The 2,500-nt window shown below is 60.2% G+C and overlaps 1 protein-coding gene across 1 annotated transcript in view; it reads right to left on the reverse strand.

The window, feature by feature from the left end:
* The window catches only part of LOC119584863, a 29,441-nt gene that overhangs the window by 17,958 nt on the left and 8,983 nt on the right, over positions 1 to 2,500 (reverse strand). Inside the window, exons 2-3 of the mRNA XM_037933500.1 lie at positions 1,447 to 2,500; positions 593 to 1,372 (exon numbers count right to left, since the gene is read on the reverse strand). The exon at positions 1,447 to 2,500 is cut by the window's right edge and continues 122 nt beyond it. Of these exons, the coding sequence (XP_037789428.1) occupies positions 593 to 1,372; positions 1,447 to 2,500 (1,834 nt within the window). The remainder of the gene's footprint in view (positions 1 to 592; positions 1,373 to 1,446) is intronic.

Genomic DNA, 2,500 nt, shown 5'->3' on the forward strand with positions numbered 1-2,500 from the left:
ACAACAAAGAAGCGACAACAACAATAGCTAAAATACAACTACAAAACAAAATACGGCAACAACAACAACAACAAAAGGACCAACAACAAACAAACACCAACAAAGACCCTCAGACTTATACCAAACTGCATCTATGACCACATTGAGAGTCTATAAAAAAAACGTTTCCATAAACTCTAGTGTTTGATTTACGGTCGAATTATAGGTTTAGAAAAGACAGAATCTGAATACACCAAATCTAAATGGCCTTTGTTTTGTTATATTTTTTTTTATTATCATTATGTTCTTCGTTGACTTCGTTATCATTATGTTCTATCATTATCATTCTTATCATTATGATACTGATGGTAATTGCTGTAATACAAGGAATGATGATGAATGCGTTAATAATTGATAATGGTGATAGTAAGGATAATGATGATAATGATAAAAGAAATAATGATAAAAGCAACAATAACAGTAATAACAACAACAATAGCGACAATAATAATGATAATAATAATAACTATTTCTTGCTCTTTCATCTATCCTTATATCTGTATTTTTTTTTTTATCTATCTATCTCGTTCCCGCTGCCGTGTGCCGCCCTTACCCGCTCCTGTGCACGGCGTCCTCCACCTCCGCCAGACTGACCCTGACGCCGCGCACCTTGACCTGCGCGTCCCGCCGCCCCTCGAACACCACCTGGCCGCCCACGACCTTCCCGTAGTCGCCGGTGCGGTAGACGAGGGCGTCCCTGGGCGGCGGCGGCGGCGGCGTGGACGGGCTGAGCCGTTTGGACCACTGCCTGTCGGGGAACTTGACTCTGGACGCCGTCGGGCTGGCGGCCTTGGGGCTGCTGGCGGCCTTGGGGCTGCTGGCGGCCTTCGGGCTGCTGCCGCCACTGCCCTCGCGCCGCGGCGAGCTCGACTCCGTAGACTTGGAGCGGATGAAGCTCACCAGCTTCTTGGTGTTGTTCTCGAGGACTCGGCCGACGTCGCCGTCCTTTTGCGAGGACGACCTGCTCGGGCTGGACCTCGGGTCGTGCTCCGAGCTGGAGTCGAGGGCGGCCAGGAAGTCCTGCACCTTCTTCTTCTTGGCCTCGTCGTCGATGCGGATGGACGACAGGCGCAGGAACGCCTCGCGGTCGCCCGGGGACAACCTGCCCTCCAGGTAGCCGGCGCAGACGTTCTTGCCGAGGATGACGATCTCGCCGGCCATGTCGTCCCGGGCGCAGTGGTAGGCCTGGCCGTCGTGGCGCACCACCATGAGCGCCGTGTTGAGGATGGGCGCGCCGATGGGCACCTTCACGCCCGCCCGCCAGCTGGTCTCGTCGACCGGGAAGCACGTGACGTCGCCCGTGACCTCCGTCGACCCGTACAGGTTGACCAGCCTGCTTCCGGGGAACATGGCGAAGAAGTCGTTGAGCAGCCAGCCGGGCAGCGGCTCGCCGCTCGACGCCCACACGTGCAGGTACGTCTGAGCACGCGGATCGACTCCTTGCTCGTGTTGAGGTACAGCAGAAGCAGCTTCAGCAGCGACGGCACGAGCACCAGCCTCGTGACGGCGTGCTGGCTCACGTACTTGATCAGCAGCTCGGGGTTGACGGAGGGCTCCCTGAGCACCACGACGGGCACGGCGGCCAGCAGCGGCCCGAACAGCTCCGTCAGCGAGTCCACGAACGTCAGCGACTTCGACATGAGGCACACCTCGTCGGGCTTGTACGGGAGGTCCCTCCACTGCCAGCAGATGCGGTTCATGAGGTTCTCCATGGTGAGGCGCACGCCCTTCGGGGTGCCCGTGCTGCCCGACGTGTACAGCACGCAGGCGATCTGCTGGCTGCCGTGCTGAGGCGCGCCCGCGTCGGTGGCGGCGCCGGGCTCCTGCGCGATCTCGGCCACCAGCGAGTCAGCCGTCTTGGTGATGTCCCAGCCGCCGATGTCGAGGATGCGCTCGGCGAGGTCGTAGCCGCCGCCTTGGGCCGGGCGCTGGGCGGCGTCTCCGCGCGGGCTGAGGGCCGTGTCGCGCTCCAGCTGCTGGATCTTGATGGTGGTGTGGGAGTCGGTGACGATGCAGGCGGGCTCCGAGTCGCGCAGCACGTACAGGGTCCTGAGCGCCGGCACCGTCGGGTCGAGGGGCACGTAGGCCCAGCCCAGCTTCCAGATGGCCAGGATGAGGGCCACCAGGCGCGGGCACCGGTGCAGGCAGATGGCGACGAACACGGGGTTCCTGCCCCTGGCGTGCTGCTCGTCCCTCGCCGCCTCCTTATCGCCGCCGTCGTCTGCGCTCGGCCCCCGCGCCCTCTGCGCCTCGGCCGCGTCGCTCGACCCGGCGGCGGAGTCGCTGCGCTTCACGGAACCGCTTCCTTCTTCCCGCTCCTCTTTGCCTTGCTTCTGGGCGGCCCGCTCCCGCTGCGCCTTCCTGTGCTTGCTTGCGATCCCGTCGACGCTGTTGGACAGCCAGACCTGCAGGGAATCCACCATGCACTGCAGCTCGCCGAAGGAGATCTTCGTGTTCTCGG

Source organism: Penaeus monodon, chromosome 3 (genome assembly GCF_015228065.2).
Source record: "Penaeus monodon isolate SGIC_2016 chromosome 3, NSTDA_Pmon_1, whole genome shotgun sequence".
Taxonomy (NCBI): Eukaryota; Metazoa; Arthropoda; class Malacostraca; order Decapoda; family Penaeidae; genus Penaeus; species Penaeus monodon.